A 15438-nucleotide genomic window follows, 5' to 3' on the forward strand; every position below is an offset into this window, starting at 1 on the left:
GGAGAACGTTCTGCTGCCTGCAACATCCTCCAGCATGACCGGTTTGGCGGTGGGTCAGTCATGGTGTGGGGTGGCATTTCTTTGGGGGGCCGCACAGCCCTCCATGTGCTCGCCAGAGGTAGCCTGACTGCCATTAGGTACCGAGATGAGATCCTCAGACCCCTTGTGAGACCATATGCTGGTGCGGTTGGCCCTGGGTTCCTCCTAATGCAAGACAATGCTAGACCTCATGTGGCTGGAGTGTGTCAGCAGTTCCTGCAAGAGGAAGGCATTGATGCTATGGACTGGCCCGCCCGTTCCCCAGACCTGAATCCAATTGAGCACATCTGGGACATCATGTCTCGCTCCATCCACCAATGCCACGTTGCACCACAGACTGTCCAGGAGTTGGCGGATGCTTTAGTCCAGGTCTGGGAGGAGATCCCTCAGGAGACCATCCGCCACCTCATCAGGAACATGCCCAGGCGTTGTAGGGAGGTCATACAGGCATGTGGAGGCCACACACACTACTGAGCCTCATTTTGACTTGTTTTAAGGACATTACATCAAAGTTGGTTCAGCCTGTAGTGTGGGTTTCCACTTTAATTTTGAGGGTGACTCCAAATCCAGACCTCCATGGGTTGATACATTTGATTTCCATTGATATCTTTTGTGTGATTTTGTTGTCAGCACATTCAACTATGTAAAGAAAAAAGTATTTAATAAGATTATTTCATTCATTCAGATCTAGGATGTGTTATTTTAGTGTTCCTTTATTTTTGTGTATTTTGTCTTGCCCATTCACTCTCTGAATGGCACACATACACAATCCATGTCTCAATTGTCTCAAGGCTTAAAAATCCTTCTTTAACCTGTCTCCTCCCCTTCATCTACACTGATTGAAGTAGATGTAACAAGTGACATCAATAAGGGATCATAGCTTTCATCTGGATTCACCTGGTCAGTCTGTCACGGAAAGAGCAGGTGTCCTTAATGTTTTGACTAAAATGTATCATCATCTTCCTCCATTCTGCATCACCTACTTGGGATTACCATACCGTACAGTACAGCCTTACAAGAACATGCCAAGATGCCAACTACCTCTCCCTCCCGACCCCCGTGTCCCAAAGGGGATATTTATTTCCAGGGAACTTGGCCGAGGCGCAGCTTGCTAAAAGGTACCTTGATCTTCTCGCTCTCCTTGCGTGCTCTCCGGCCGTCCTCCAGCACCGTCACCAGGTACTTATTCACCTCATTATCTGCCTTGTGCCGCAGCCAGTCCTCATAGCCCTGAGAGACGGAGGGAGAGAGGAAGAGAGGGGAGAAGAGAGGGGAGGAGAGAGGAGTAAGAGGGAGAAAGGAAGAGGGGGAGAAGAGAGAGGGAGAGAAGAGCGAGGAAGGGAAGAGAAGAGAGAGGGAGGGAGAGAAAGATAGAAGAGTGGAGGAGAGAGAAGAGGGAGAGGAAGAGAGGGGAGGGCAGAAGATGAAGAGGGTAAGTGAAAGGGGAAATGAAGAGAGGGTCAACAGATCGTCAGTGCCAGAGGGCAGGGAAACAGGGGTAAGAGGGATAGAGGAAGAAAGATGCCAGAGAGAGAGAGAGGGAGGGATGATGCAGGGAGGAAACAGAAGGAGGGAATAATGGGTGGTAGGTGGATGGACAGAGAGGGAGGGAGGAGAGAGAGATGAGTGTCCTTTTAGTAAGGGACTGACTGCAGGGCTCACCTAACCCAGTCTTCAGAGCCTCCCCAGGTGTCCCACTTCAAAGCCTGGCTAAAGGCAGCAGCAGCATCGCTAGCCGCTATCAGTGTGTCTCATATATCTTTTTGAAAAGTCCACCCTCCATTGTGCATTTCAAAAAGCCCTAGCAGCAGGCCACCAGAAAAGCCAATCCCTAAAACAATACATCTAAAAGATGGGACACGCTTCAGCAGAAATGAGACACTCCCCTGATCATTTGTTTCTATACGAGCGACTATCTCACCGTTTGGTCAAGTTCCCAGACAACTTTCCCCTTCGACTTTTAAAATCGCCATTGCATCGCAAAGCCAGCATTACTTTGGCTATGACAAAACCAATAAAGCATTTGCAATGATTCAATATTTCACCCCCCAAAAAATTTGCTTTTAAAGGAAAGGGAGTAATTTAGAGAGAAGAGAGGTGGTGAAGAGATACATGGAGAGGCTATGTGGGGGCCACAGAAGTAGAGTTACTAGAATGTGAAAAGCCCCTGAGAATGGGGATGCCTGTTCTAGTAATTCCACATCTATGGGGGGGACAGTGAGGTCAAAGGGGACATTGCTGCTGTTTCTTACCTGTTTGATGGCTGTGACAGTGATGACGAAGAACAGGGGTAGGCCACTAGTGACTGGGCTGGTGGGGGTGTCTACGATCACCTGTAGGAGAGAACACCAGACACTTCATGGACTATACAAAATCTCGATCATAAAGTCTTATAAGATAAGACACTCATTTACTAATAGCTCTAATAACCCTTATCGACTAATTGTAAATGGTAGCCTATCTATTAAATGTAGATACGACTTTTATGATCTAGTCATAGTGTTAATGATTATCTAGCCTACAACGTAGTTAATGCAGACAACACTGTCTCAGGAGTGGTTCAGTGAAGGAGTCATTTCCATGGCCATTTCTTAGAGGAGAATACATTGTATGGGAAACATAATAGCATTGGACAAGTTACTACAGATTCCTCAATCACATGGTGTACTGTGGTTAAGGTTCAGCAGGCACTACCACATCAATACAGGTTGTATTTTGTGTGTGTGTGTGTGTGTGTGTGTGTGTGTGTGTGTGTGTGTGTGTGTGTGTGTGTGTGTGTGTGTGTGTGTGTGTGTGTGTGAGCGAGTGAGCACTCCCAGCTCCACAGTGCCTAATCGCTCTGTCCAACAGAGGGGCATGAGACATTTCATACCGAGACAGATTGGGAGGAGAACCAAAGCAGCTTGGACCTGCAGGACATCTAATCAAGTGGGCCAGGGCCACGGTCGTACTTAATCTGCACACACGGGGGCTGGTGCCTGCTGCCTGACTGGTGCTGGTGCCAACGTCTCAGACCACTAAGCAAGCTCTCCTCTCCTGCTGGGATGCTGAGAGCAGTGCTGGACCGCAGGCCAGGGGTTGTACGGGAATCTGGTGTGTGTGTGTGTGTGTGTGTGTGTGTGTGTGTGTACAGGAACCTGAACCACTAATGAGCATGCCTGCACAGGGCCAATCAGGTAATCCCAAACAACCAGAGGCTCAGCAGCACCACCTGACTGGAGCTACGAGCCAAAAGCTTACCAGCAAAAACTGCCCCCAAAAACACGCAACGATTGTTCAATTGTGTGTGTGTGTGAGAGAGAATGTGCTGTGTACCCTCTTAATGCTGTCACAAGGCAGATTTTACCCCCGCTCCCCTGATCCTGCAGCACGCAAGAGGCTCTCAGCACCGGGGCTCCCACTGAGCAAGTGGCCTTTGTTACGGAACACACACGCACATAACTGCACACGCACACGAGTGCGCACAGAGTGGCTCTTATTTGTCATTCGGAGCATGAGCAGTACAAGCTGTCAGATAGGCATCCGCTGAGGCAGGAGCAGGAGACATGTGAGCCCTCTCTCTCTGGTGTTCTCCTGCTTTCCTGAGAGAGGACTGACAATGAGGAACACTCTGCTTCCTCACTAACACAGCCTCTCTCTTCCGCTCTCATACGCAGGGTGGCAGCAAGCCTAGCAGTTAGAGCGTTGGGCCAGTATCCGAAAGGTCGCTGGTTCGAATACCCGAGCAGACAAGGTGAAAAATATGTCGATGTGCCCTTGAGCAAGGCACTTAACTCTAATTTGCTCCACGGGCGCCGTACTACTCTGGGTTACCCTGTAAAACCACACATTTCACTGAACCTATCCGGTGTATGTAACAATATCTAACATCTACGCCCACACACAGGGTTTGATAATGCGACCAAAACAGCTGCAATTGCAACAATTTGACTGGCAGTGAAACACATTTTTAAATTGGTCGCAGGGGTAGCAGTGACATTTTTTTACCTGGGCTTGTTCGTTTTTGTTTCACAATTTGCTTTTTTATTATCATGATTAATTCACACAGTAATGTGAATGCCCCTGTGTGTGTGTGCAGTGGGTGTAGGTCCTATATATATCTACCACCTTGTGTAGCCCTTAGCGATGCCAGATAGCCTAACTGTCTTCGGGTAGATGGAAATGCAATTAAAAGGCAAGTACAAAGTAGCCTACCTGGCAGAATCATGATTTTATGCATAAACCCAGTGGCCATTTGTTTTGAAAACTCCATCACAAGCGCTACAGACATAGGCGGCGCGTCCATAACCTAAGCTTCCCCCCTAAGTACATTGAATTGTCAAAATGATATAGGGAGTGGCTCCTAAACAATGACCGGATCTTCTATTTGTGAAGCTCCGTATCCGTGAGTAAGCAAATTCTCAGAGTATCTCACGGGAATTTGGGACTTCTGAACAAATTCTGATGCCGAAACCAGATTAGATACATGCCGGTAGTTCAATCAGAGTTAAATGGCAAAAATATTATATTTGCAATGTCACTAAGCAAAAAAAAAACAACAAAAACATAGCCACTACAATGTCAAAACATGATTTTGTCATGAGTTCAGTACCATTTGCTTGATTTTGATTTGCTTGATCTTTAGCTAGCTAGCTAATGTTAGCATGCTAGCGACAGTCAGCATAGGCTGCTTTATGATAATCAGCTAGCGTTAGCTACCTAGCTAGCTCTAGTCTAATGGAAACCGATGCAACCCTGCTGGCTAAGTGGCTAGCTAGATGACCAGTGGTGACAGTGAGGTCCCTATTAGATTCAAGGCTTTAAATCAGTGACATCGTGCAGAAATAAAAGATGACCGCATATTGGCGCTGACAGACATGGCAGCTCTGCTTCTAGCTCCTAAGCAACTTTGCAGTATTTTGTTTTTTTGTGTGTTATTTCTTACATTATTAGCCCAGAACATTTTTTTGTTTTATTACATACAGCCATATCAGAGCGGCGGTAACTCAAAAGCATTACGACCAGGAATATGACCTTCCCGAATTGGATCCTTTGTTCATACACCCCGGTAGAGAGACAAAGTGGAGTAGCAATTCAACGGCTCAGACACGAGACGTCTGTGGCAGGGTCTACAGACAATCACGGATTACAAAGGGAAAACCAGCCACGTCGCGGACACCCTAAACACCTTCTTCGCCCGCTTTGAGGATAACACAGTGCCACCGACGCAGCCCACTCCCAAGGACTGTGGGCTCTCATTCTCCGTAGCCGACTTGAGCCAGACATTTAAGCGTGTTAACCCTCGCAAGGCTGTCAGTCCAGACGGCATCCCTAGCCGCGTCCTCAGAGCATGTGCAGACCATCTGGCTGGAATGTTTACGGACATATTCAATCTCTCCCTATCCCAGTCTGCTGTCCCCACTTGCTTCAATATGTCCACCATTGTTCCGGTACCCAAGAAAGCAAAGGTAACTGAACTAAATTACTATCGCCCGGTAGCACTCACTTGTCATCATGAAGTGCTTTGAGAGGCTAGTTAAGGATCATATCACCTCTACCATACCTGACACCCTAGACCCACTTCAATTTGCATACCACCCTAATAGATCCACAGACGATTAAATCACCATCGCACTGCACTCGGCCCTATCCCATCTGGACATGAGGAATACAGTGAGGGAAAAAATTATTTGATCCCCTGCTGATGTAGTACGTTTGCCCACTGACAAAGACATGATCAGTCTATAATTTTAATGGTAGGTTTATTTGAACAGTGAGAGACAGAATAACAACAAAATAATCCAGAAAAACGCATGTCAAAAATGTTATAAATTGATTTGCATTTTAATGAGGGAAATAAGTATTTGACCCCTCTGCAAAACATGACTTAGTACTTGGTGGCAAAACCCTTGTTGGCAATCACAGAGGTCAGATGTTTCTTGTAGTTGGCCACCAGGTTTGCACACATCTAAGGAGGGATTTTGTCCCACTCCTCTTTGCAGATCTTCTCCAAGTCATTAAGGTTTCGAGGCTGATGTTTGGCAACTCGAACCTTCAGCTCCCTCCACAGATTTTCTATGGGATTAAGGTCTGGAGACTGGCTAGGCCACTCCAGGACCTTAATGTGCTTCTTCTTGAGCCACTCCTTTGTTGCCTTGGCCGTGTGTTTTGGGTCATTGTCATGCTGGAATACCCCTCCACGACCCATTTTCAATGCCCTGGCTGAGGGAAGGAGGTTCTCACCCAAGATTTGACGGTACATGGCCCCATCCATCGTCTCTTTGATGCAGTGAAGTTGTCTTGTCCCCTTAGCAGAAAAACACCCCCAAAGCATAAAGTTTCCACCTCCATGTTTGACGGTGGGGATGGTGTTCTTGGGGTCATAGGCAGCATTCCTCCTCCTCCAAACTCCTCCTTGAGTTGATGCCAAAGAGCTCGATTTTGGTCTCATCTGACCACAACACTTTCACCCAGTTCTCCTCTGAATCATTCAGATGTTCATTGGCAAACTTCAGACAGGCCTGTATATATGCTTTCTTGAGCAGGGGGACCTTGCGGGGGCGCTGCAGGATTTAAGTCCTTCACGGCGTAGTGTGTTACCAATTGTTTTCTTGGTGACTATGGTCCCAGCTGCCTTGAGATCATTGACAAGATCCTCCTGTGTAGTTCTGGGCTGACTCCTCACCGTTCTCATGATCATTGCAACTCCACGAGGTGAGATCTTGCATGGAGCCCCAGGCCGAGGGAGATTGACAGTTATTTTGTGTTTCTTCTATTTGCGAATAATCGCACCAACTGTTGTCACCTTCTCACCAAGCTGCTTGGCGATGGTCTTGTAGCCCATTCCAGCCTTGTGTAGGTCTACAATCTTGTCCCTGACATCCTTGGAGAGCTCTTTGGTCTTGGCCATGGTGGAGAGTTTGGAATCTGATTGATTAATTGCTTCTGTGGACAGGCGTCTTTTATACAGGTAACAAGCTGAGATTAGGAGCACTCCCTTTAAGAGTGTGCTCCTAATCTCAGCTCGTTACCTGTATAAAACACACCTGGGAGCCAGAAATCTGTCTGATTGAGAGGGGGTCAAATACTTATTTCCTTCATTAAAATGCAAATCAATTTATAACATTTTTGACATGCGTTTTTCTGGATTATTTTGTTGTTATTCTGTCTCTCACTGTTCAAATAAACCTACCATTAAAATTATAGACTGATCATTTCTTTGTCAGTGGGCAAACGTACAAAATCAGCAGGGGATCAAATACTTTTTTCCCTCACTGTACCTATGTAAGAATGCTATTCATTGACTATAGCTCAGCCTTCAACACCATAGTACCATCCAAGCTCATCATTAAGCTCAGAGCCCTGGGTCTGAATCCCGCCCTGTGCAACTTGGTCCTGGACTTCCAGACGGGCCGCCCCCAGGTGGTGAAGGTAGGAAACAACACCTCCACTTCGCTGATCCTCAACACAGGGGCCCCACAAGGGTGAGTGCTCAGCCCCCTCCTGTACTCGCTGTTCATCCATGACTGCGTGGCCATGCACGCCTCCAACTCAATCATCAAGTTTGCAGACGACACAACAGTAGTAGGCCTGATTACCAACAATGACTAGACAACCTAGAGAGGAGGTGAGGTCCCTGGTGGAGTTGTGCCAGGAAAATAACCTCTCCCTCAACAAAACGAAGGAGCTGATCGTGGACTTCAGGAAACAGCAGTGGGAGTGCAGTGTACACATCACTGACAATCTGAAATGGTCCACCCACACAGACAGTGTGGTGATGAAGGCATAACAGCGCCTCTTCAACATCAGGAGGCTGAGGAAATTTTGCTTGGCCCCTAAGACCCTCAAAAACGTTTAAAGATGCACAATTGAGAGCATACTGTCGGGCTGTATCACCGCCTGGTACGGCAACTGCACCACCCACAACCACAGGGCTCTCCAGAGGGTGGTGCAGTCTGCCCAATGCATCACCGGCGGCACACTGCCTGCCCTCCAGGACACCTACAGCACCCGATGTCACAGGAAGGCCAAAAATATAAATCAAGGACATCAACCACCCGAGCCCCTGCCTGTTCACCCCGCTATCATCCAGCTGGCGAGGTCAGTACAGGTGCATCAAAGCTGGGCCCGAGAGACTGAAAAACAGCTTCTATCTCAAGGCCATCAGACTGTTAAATAGCCATCACTAGCCGGCTACCGCCCGGTTACTCAACCCTGCACCTTAGAGGCTGCTGCCTTATGTACATAGACATGGAATCACTGGTCACTTCAATAATGTTTACATACTGCTTTACTCATTTCATATGTATATACTGTATTTTAGTCAATGCCATTCCGACATTGCACATCCTAATATTTATACATTTCTTAATTCCATTCTTTCTTTTAGATGTATGTATTGTTGTGAATTCTTAGATTCTACTGGACTGTTGGAGCTAGGAAGACAAGCATTTCGCTACACCCGCAATAACATCTGCTAAATATATGTGTATGTGATAGGGGTGTAACGATTCGTTTTAACAACGATTCGATTTGTATCACGATTCGTGGTTGTCGATACGATTCAAGGACGATATTGGTTCATTTAGAACGATACGATCCGAAACGATTCAGTGACTTGAAATTGATTCAGTAACCTTTTAGCCAAAAATTCAACCAGTGTGACTGAAATAAATACCTGGATACTGGACAGTGCAGGTGAAGTTTCCTAGATTCCTGTTTCTTGTAAGGACCGCAATGGTGGCTTGATAATTTCTCGCTCGTCGGCTTCTCCTCTGTCGTCCGCCATGCTATGTTTTGTTGTCTTTGCGCCTTTGCGCTGCTGCGGGGCGATGACGTCACGGATAGGCAGACTGAATCGAGTAATGTTTAAAGCCTTTATCATTAAAAGTGCTAAGAAAAAACATCCATATAAAGTCTGACGTGCTTAAATCCAATGGGTTATTTCCTAGTATCGATACAATCGATTTATTACATTTTAAAACGATGTTAGATTGATATATGTTGTCCAAAAGGCCAACTCGCCGAGCACAGATCGATGTAGTTGGATCATAGGAATATATATATCGATACATCGATGTAGTAGATGGATCGTTACACCCCTAGTATGTGACCAATACAATTTGATTTTGATTTGATTTAGTGTAGAACTGAATCTATATTTACACACATACGTACAATAGAGCTGGGACGATAAACCGAAAATTACACACACACACCGATATTATCCTCTTACTGACGCAATTTTGCTTAGGTCGGTAGTTTCAGTGATTAGGCTACACAACATTCCTGCAGTTTTTTTGGTTGTAAAACCATTATGTGGTCAACAGTAATGTGCATTAAACGGTTGCTTCCTGCAACGAAAGTGTCCGTCCCTGTTTCACTTCTGGCTCTCACTCCCTCTCCCCCCTTTGCGCACAGAGTGAAGGGAGAGAAGCATTCTGATAAGGCAGCGCATGCATACGCCGGTTGAGCAACATTTCAAAAAGTAACAATTTTAAAAACTACTGTTTTAAAAAGTCTCAGCTTTATGTGAGCAGAATAATTGGCACAACAACTCTCAATATTGGAGGAAATAACACCACTTTATGGTGTATGTAATTGAGATGTGCCGGCGAAATGGAGCGGAGTGCGCCATTTGCGGTGAATACATCAAGCAGCCTATATAGGCCTACCAATGGAATGTTTTTGTAGGACATTACATCTACTGTTAGATCAATTACATACAGTGCATCCGGAAAGTATTGAGAACTTTTGACTTTTTCCATATTTTGTTACGTTACAGCCTTATTCTAAAATGGATTAAATTGTCCCCCCCCCCCCCTTCAATCTACACACAATACCCCATAATTACAAATGTTTGCACATTTATTACAAATAAAAAACGGAAATATCACATTTACATAAGTATTCAGACCCTTTACGCTAGTACTTTGTTGAAGCACCTTTGGCAGCGATTACAGCCGAGTCTTCTTGGGTATGACGCTACAAACTTGGCCCATTCTTCTCTGCAGATCCTCTCAAGCTCTGTCAAGTTGGATGGGGAGCGTCGCTGCACAACTATTTTCAGATCTCTCCAGAGATGTTTGATTGGGTTCAAGTCCAGGCTCTGGCTGGGCCACTCAAGGACATTCAGAGACTTGTCCCGAAGCCACTCCTGCATTGTCTTGGCTGTGTGCTTAAGGTCGTTGTCCTGTTGGAAGGTGAACCTTCACCCCAGTCTGAGGTCCTGAGCGCTCTGGAGGAGGTTTTCATCAAGGATCTCGTACTTTGCTCCGTTCATCTTTCTCTCGATCCTGGCTAGTCTCCCAGTCCCTGCCACTGAAAAACATCTCTACAGCATGATGCTGCCACCACCTTGCTTCACCGTAGGGATGGTGCCAGGTTTCCTCCAGACGTGACGCTTGCCATTCAGGCCAAAGAGTTCAATCTTGGTTTCATCAGACCAGAGAATCTTGTTTATCATGGTCTGAGAGTCTTTAGGTGCCTTTTGGCAAACTCCAAGCAGGCTGTCATGTGCCTTTTACTGAGGAGTGGCTTCCGTCTGGCCACTCTACCATAAAGGCCTGATTGGTGGAGTGCTGCAGAGATGGTTGTCCTTCTGGAAGGTTATCCCATCTTCACAGAGGAACTCTACAGCTCTGTCAGAGTGACCATCGGGTTCTTGGTCACCTCCCTGACCAAGGCCCTTCTCCCCCGATTGCACAGTTTGGCCGGGCAGCCAGCTCTAGGAAAGGTCTAGGTGGTTCCAAACTTCTACCATTTAAGAATGATGGAGGCTAGTGTTCCTGGGGACCTTCAATGCTGCAGATATTTTTTGGTACCCTTCCCCAGATTCCTTCAACCTCATGGCTTGGTTTTTGCTCTGACATGCACTGTCAACTGTGGGACCTTATACAGACAGGTGTGTGTGCCTTTCCAAATCATGTCCAATCAATTTCATTTACTACAGGTGGACTCCAATCAAGTTGACGAACTATCAAGGATGATCAATGGAAACAGGATGCACCGGAGCGCAATTTCGAGTCTCATAGCAAAGGATCTGAATACTTACGTAAATAAGGTATCTTGTTTTTATTTTTTATAAATTTGCAAACATATCTTCAAAAAGATATTATGCATTCCCTGAATATGTTTTATGAAATAGCTAACTTATTTAACGTCTTACTTGGCATTGGAGAGTCAGTCTAGAGCCCTGCCGCTAATGTATTTATAGAGCTAAATGGGTCTATTTATCGAGATTAACATACACATACATGTACACACACCACCAGGCTGAGCGCTAAAGCATCTGAGCACTGACTGCTGTGATTACAGTTAATACAACTATTAGAAGGCAGAGATGTACTGGGGCACATTGAACCTTCAGCAAGAATGCAGAAACAGGGAAAACAGGGAACAGACTCTGCATTGTTTCTCTCCCTGGGACTCAAAGAAGAGAGAGAGAGAAAGAAAGAAACAGTGAAACCATCCTCCGCTCTTCTCCTGTACGGTAGCTCCAGGTGTTCCCAGACAAAAATAGAAAACACTTTAATAGAATATGTGGAGCTATGTGGACCCAGGTGTTAAAAGGCTCCTCAGTGGACCCGCCGGTTCCCTATGATGAAGTTTTATTGAATATCTCCCACCTATCCCCTCTCCTATCCCGGCCCAGCCCTGACCCTCTCCACACTCAGTAAGAGTCTATTCAGGTCTATTCAGCAGAAAGCAGCTGTAACTAATGCTGCCCCCCGGCCCCATAGGTGATGGATGTTGGTGGGAGCGGGCGGAGGCGCACATCGTTTTTCGATCTAATAAATTGATAAAAGCCCATCTGCCGGTAGGGAGTGGGGCTAGATGCAGCCAGTCCAGGCCGGCTGTCCAATGGCTGGCTGCGCTGCGGCTGAAAGTGCTGAGGACAGTATTGTCCCCGACCGGTACACGGTCAGTCCCCCCCCGCCGCCAGGCATGATTTAGTTTCAGAACACACTACTGCAGAGAGAGTGGCCACTACAGAGGGCATTATATCACACAAACATTCCACACCCATGAACTTAGTACAGTACATTAAGTGAGCACCACCCCAAAGTTCCCCATAGCATTACCGAGGTGGGGCAGGCCATTTTTCCTCAGCCTTGCTACCTTCCCTTCCCTCGTACATTTTCTATACTCCACCAAACTGTAATGTCACATAAATCACACAACTACAGACTGTACCCCGCCCAAATAACCACAAAATACCAAGCCCATTCCTCAAACTCGCCTCCTTAATACTGCACCAAAAACAACACTCAAACCTAATCAGTGTATAGCCTTCTGCTATAGGACGTCTCCTCCACAGAACTGATGTGTTGGTGAGATCTGACACTGATTAAGAGCAGAGCCCTACATCTGAACAAGTGTGTCAGAGTGAGTGACACACTCAGGTCCCAGGGCAGGGGCCCTCTCATCCTTCCTCTCTCCCGCCTTCCCTCCATCTCCTGCCCCTGATCTGCTCCCATTCGATCAGGAGTCAGGCAGCAAAGGCATGCAGGGCTATTTATAGGCACGTTTTTTTTTTATCAGGCAGCCAGAGTCTATTTGAGGCTCTCAGAAGTACAGCGGGCTCCCTGGCTGCTGACGTCAGCGCTGCAGCTTTCACTGCAGAGAGAGCGAGACTCGCTAACAGAGAGAAAGAGACCATCACTAACGGGGAGAGACCTGCTTAAAGAAAGAGACCATCACTAAGATGGAGAGAGAGACCTGCTGCGAGAAAGAGTCCATCACTAACGGGGAGAAAAATAGAGAGAGAGGGAGACAAAGAAAGACTATAAGAGAGAGAGAGAGACTATGAGAGAGAGAGAGAGAGAGACTATGAGAGAGAGACTATAAGACAGAGAGAGAGAGAGAGAGACTATGAGAGAGAGAGAGACTATGAGAGAGAGAGATATTGAAAGGAGACTCACTAACAGAGTGAAAGAGAGGTAGAAGGGGGGTGGGTTGTGTGAGGTTTGGATTCTGATGGTGCATTTGCATAAAGCCTCCAGATAATTGAAAGGGTTTATTTTTGGCTGTGATGTGAATGCAGGTCGTGTGTGTTACACTGTGTGATATAATGGCAGGCTGCATGGGGGGAACTGGACAGTTAGGATCCCTTCTAGAGTGGCTGGATTAGTGGAGAGATGGCATGCCACATGCCAGGCTGGGTAAACACATGATCACAGCCCATCACACACACACACACACACACACACACAAGATTACAAAATCATGACTCACGCGTTTGCACGTTAACGCTGCACTTGAACCTTATTCATACACACTATGCACATTTAGGTTACCTACACCCCATTACATCTACTGTACACACACAATACACTAAGATGAAACCACTGATAGAGACATAATCAAACATGTAAAGAACACTGATGGAGGAGGCTGTGCTGTTGGCTGGGGACAGCAAACAACCAATGAACAGAGTCCACATCATCTCTCGTCAACCATGTGCCTGCTTCTCCTTAGTTCTCATTCGTCCCAGTTCCTCCTGGTTCTTCCAGTGGAATGGAGCCAAAACAGTCCCCTACCCATGGGGTAGGGCTGGGTGATATGGCCAAAATATTTTTTATGGGCGATTCACAATATATAGTGTCAGCTCCGAACAGTGACACGTTTTTTGTTTTGTCTCTGTAATCCAGCACTTTGGATTTGAAATGATGCAATGACTATGGAGGTCAAATTGCAGACTGTCAGCTTTAATTTGAGGGTATTTTCATCCATATCGGCTGAACCGTTTACAAATTACAGCACTTTGTGTACTCTCCCCATTTTAGGGGACCAAATGGTACTGGGACAAATTCACTTATATATGTATTAAAGTAGTAAAGAGTGAAGTATTTGGTCCCATATTCATAGTACACAATGACTACAACAACCTTATGACTACAAATGCTGGATGCATTTGCTGTTTGTCTTAGTTGTGTTTCAGATTATTTTGTGCCCAATAGAAATTAATAAATAACGTATTGTGTCATTTTGGAATACCTTTTATTGTAAACAAGAATATGTTTCTAAACAATTCTACATTAATGTGGATGCTTCCATGATACGGATAATCCTGAATGAAAAATGATGAGTGAGAAATTTAGACGCAGAAATATCGTAAGTGGTACCGCAGTGCCGCACAATAAACTGAGCATGAAAGGGACATTTCACCACTGCTCTATTTCACTATATACAGGGCACTCGGAAAGTATTCAGACCCCTTGACTTTTTTGCACATTGTTACCTTACAGCCTTATTCTAAAATTGATTAAATTGTTTTTTTCCCCCCCCTCAATCTACACACAATAACCCATTATGACAAAGCAGAAACCGTTTTTTAGAAATGTTAGCAAATTTATGAAAATTAAATTGAAATATCACATTTACATAAAGTATTCAGACCATTTACTCAGTACTTTTGGTAATGATTACAGCCTCAAATCATTTTGGGAATGACACTACAAGCTTGAAACACCTGTATTTGGGGAGTTTCTCCCATTCTCTGCAGATCCTCTCAAGCGCTGTCAGCTTGGATGGGGAGCGTTGCTGCGCAGCTATTTTCAGGTCTCTCCAGAGATGTTCAATTGGGTTCAAGTCCGGGCTCTGGCTGGGCCACTCAAGGACCTTCAGAGACTTGTCCCGAAGCCACACCTGTGTTGTCTTGGCTGTGTGCTTAGTGTTGATGTCCTGATGGAAGGTGAACCGTCGCCCCAGTGAGGTCCTGAGCAGGTTTTCATCAAGGATCTCTATACTTTGCTCCGTTCATCTTTCCCTCGATCCTGACTAGTCTCACAGTCCCTGCCACTGAAAAACATCCCCACAGCATGCTGCCACCACCATGCTTCACCGTAAGGATAGTGCCAGGTTTCCTCCAGACGTGACACTTGGCATTCAGGCCAAAGAGTTCAATATTGGTTTCATCAGACCAGATAATCTTGTTTCTCATGGTCTGAGAGTCCTTTAGGTGCCTTTTGGCAAACTCCAAGTGGGCTGTCATGTGCCTTTTACTGAGGAGTGGCTTCCGTCTGGCCACTACCATAAAGGCCTGATTGGTGGAATGCTGCAGAGATGGTTGTCCTTCTGGAAGGTTCTCCCATCTCCACCTGCCTGACCAAGGCCCTTCTCCCACGATTGCTCAATTTGGCCAGGCAGCCAGCTCTAGGAAGAGTCTTAATGGTTCCAAACTTCTTCCATTTAAGAATGATGGAGGCCACTGTGTTCTTGGGGTCCTTCAATGCAGCAGAAATATTTTGATACCCTTCCCCAGATGTGTGCCTCGACACAATCCTGTCTCTGAGCTCCACGGACAATTCCTTCGACCTCATGGCATGGATTTTGCTCTGACATGCACTGTCAACTGTGGGACCTTATATAGACAGGTGTGTGCCTTTCCATACCATGTCCAATCAATTTAATTTATCA

At 46.1% G+C, this 15438-nt stretch overlaps 1 protein-coding gene across 1 annotated transcript in view; it reads right to left on the minus strand.

The window, feature by feature from the left end:
• The window catches only part of LOC311105297 (phospholipid-transporting ATPase IG-like), a 68836-nt gene that overhangs the window by 23395 nt on the left and 30003 nt on the right, over nucleotides 1-15438 (minus strand). The window contains exons 4-5 of the mRNA XM_084147389.1: nucleotides 2292-2372; nucleotides 1162-1269 (exon numbers count right to left, since the gene is read on the minus strand). Coding sequence (XP_084003515.1) covers nucleotides 1162-1269; nucleotides 2292-2372 — 189 coding nt within the window. The remainder of the gene's footprint in view (nucleotides 1-1161; nucleotides 1270-2291; nucleotides 2373-15438) is intronic.

The sequence above is a fragment of the Coregonus lavaretus genome (assembly GCF_964263955.1).
Source record: "Coregonus lavaretus genome assembly, chromosome: 29".
NCBI classification, from domain to species: domain Eukaryota; kingdom Metazoa; phylum Chordata; class Actinopteri; order Salmoniformes; family Salmonidae; genus Coregonus; species Coregonus lavaretus.